We start from the raw sequence: 2173 nt of genomic DNA, 5'->3' as shown, positions 1-2173 counted from the left end.
CTGATAATGATGATAGTGATGATGATAATGATGATAGTGATGATGATGATGATGATGATGCAACAGGATTGGCAGCATTACCTGCGTCTGCACTAGCATGCCGAGGAGATCTATGACGGTGGCGATGTCTATGGGGTTCAGGTAGACGTTCTCCTGCGTGTGATTCAATAGGCGGTCAGCCAGCTGTAGCACGTTGATCTCATTGATAGCGCCGTGTTTGAACTCCAGAAACTAGGATTAATATTGTAAAGTGCATGATAAGAACTAAAGCTTGTTGTTGCGCGGGAATTTGCGTTGTTCAAATGCTATTTAAGATGATGATAGTGATTATTATGGTTGCCATGAGTAAAAGTAAAGAATACCCCTCCCCCTTTCCCTCATTTCGAACTGTTTGGACTACAGCACAAAATCCAGGATCACCACGTTGGGGTCACAGTAGGGTCGCATGTGTCGCTCAAAAACAGGAAACAGAGGGATGTGATTGTCGTGGGGTGCAAGGACATGGGAGCGAGGTTGCATTTTACTTTTTACGTCTTCTACGTGGCCTATTTGTCGTCAGAACTTAAATGATAATAGAAACTTTCAAAGTTATTATTATGACAACAAAAGTCTAATTTAGTGGTTACGATGCAGGACTCGCAAAGGAAAAATTGGAGGCCAAATTCCGGTAGGGGCCCAATGTTGTGCCTCTCTTGCTTATGTCTCTTCCGTGAAAACAATGTGTATCCAGTTAAGAAAGTGAAGGGTCGTATCAGTATTTTGGATTCCGAGCTCTTCTTAATTGGCTGCTTGCACTAAGTACTTCCCTGGAAACTCAGAATATTTCAAAGGGATGGAGTGTGTCAGGGCAACAGAACATTCAAATCGGAGAGAGCTTACTTTCTGGTATCAATCAATATGAAGTACATCGTCAGCGGTATTCCACTTGTCGCTACCCCAGAATTACTAAGTTCTATCTGCTTAGTGCCTAACTGAAAAATTTGGCGTAAGAAAAAGTTGAGTTTCACAACCTGTCAAGTTTTTTCGAATGCAGATCTCTGAATATCTTCATAATGACTCCGAATTATTTTACGATTTTGATCATGCAGATAGAACGTTTGGTTTCTGACCCCATAATCATAGTAACTCAAAACGCCCCAAAATGTCAGACAGAACTTTGTAATTCTACGGTAGCGAGATGTCAAACTCATCTTTTTGAAGTTTTGAGAAAATGAAAGAAAATAAAGAGCGCTCAAATTAAAACAATGACATTTTTAGTTAGAAGTATAAAGGAAATAACGGAGCGGGGAGAGACTATAAGATAATTAAGATGCCCCTTAATGTCTTCATTCGAATTATGGCTTTATCCTGATATCCCTCTCCCCCCCCCCCATTTCACCGAAATTAATTTAGGTGATTGTGGAATGATGACGACACCGATGATATAGAAGTGATAAAATCTACTACATCCGTTACTGTCTCAAACAGTTATAAACCCTCCATATCCTCGAAGGACAGAAGAGAACGTCAAATGTCATAGCACTTGAATAAAAAGGGCTAAAAGAAGAAATTAAGAATTTTTTTTTACCTGTTTCTTCAGATCCAAAAGTTCTTTAGAAATGCAGTCGTCAATATACGGTTCCTGCCACACTCCGTCATTATCACTTTCTTTACAAGATCTTGTGGCCATTTCTGTAAGAAAAAAAAGAAACACCGGTGTAACTGGAGCATGCAGACTGTTTCCATTGCATATCTGTTCCTTTTGATCCCAGATTTACCTCACCCCTTCCACTTTGTGCATTTTAAAATGAGTTTTTCCTCATACTCTCTTTCGAAAATGTCATCTAAAATGTTCTATTTAGTTTCTTTGAATTATTTTATATATTTTCATGTCAAAATAAACTATAATGTGATTAGAGCTTAGTCTTTTACTATTAAAATCATATAAACAGGATACGTCTATTATACTGTGTAATGTTTAACCGTGCTTTTGTCAAACTTGTCCCACTGTCTGCGCTGTCATATTCTTTATGTAATTAATTATGACATCACCACACACCCCTCCCTTCCTACTTCCCTTCTTCTGTGTCCCCTTCTCCTCCTCCTTCTCCTCCTCTTCCATCTCCTCCTCCTCCTCCTCCTTCTCCTCCTCTTCCTCCTCTTCCTCCTCCTCTTCCTCCTCCTCCTCCTCCTC

General features: G+C 39.8%; 1 protein-coding gene across 1 annotated transcript in view; it reads right to left on the bottom strand.

Moving 5' to 3' along the window:
- LOC101853079 overlaps positions 1-2173 on the bottom strand; it is a 117486-nt gene that overhangs the window by 54644 nt on the left and 60669 nt on the right. Inside the window, exons 6-7 of the mRNA XM_005096448.3 lie at positions 1568-1738; positions 82-231 (exon numbers count right to left, since the gene is read on the bottom strand). Of these exons, the coding sequence (XP_005096505.3) occupies positions 82-231; positions 1568-1738 (321 nt within the window). The remainder of the gene's footprint in view (positions 1-81; positions 232-1567; positions 1739-2173) is intronic.

Source organism: Aplysia californica, unplaced genomic scaffold (genome assembly GCF_000002075.1).
Source record: "Aplysia californica isolate F4 #8 unplaced genomic scaffold, AplCal3.0 scaffold00129, whole genome shotgun sequence".
Taxonomy (NCBI): domain Eukaryota; kingdom Metazoa; phylum Mollusca; class Gastropoda; order Aplysiida; family Aplysiidae; genus Aplysia; species Aplysia californica.
This window is presented reverse-complemented; position numbering and strand designations above follow the sequence as displayed.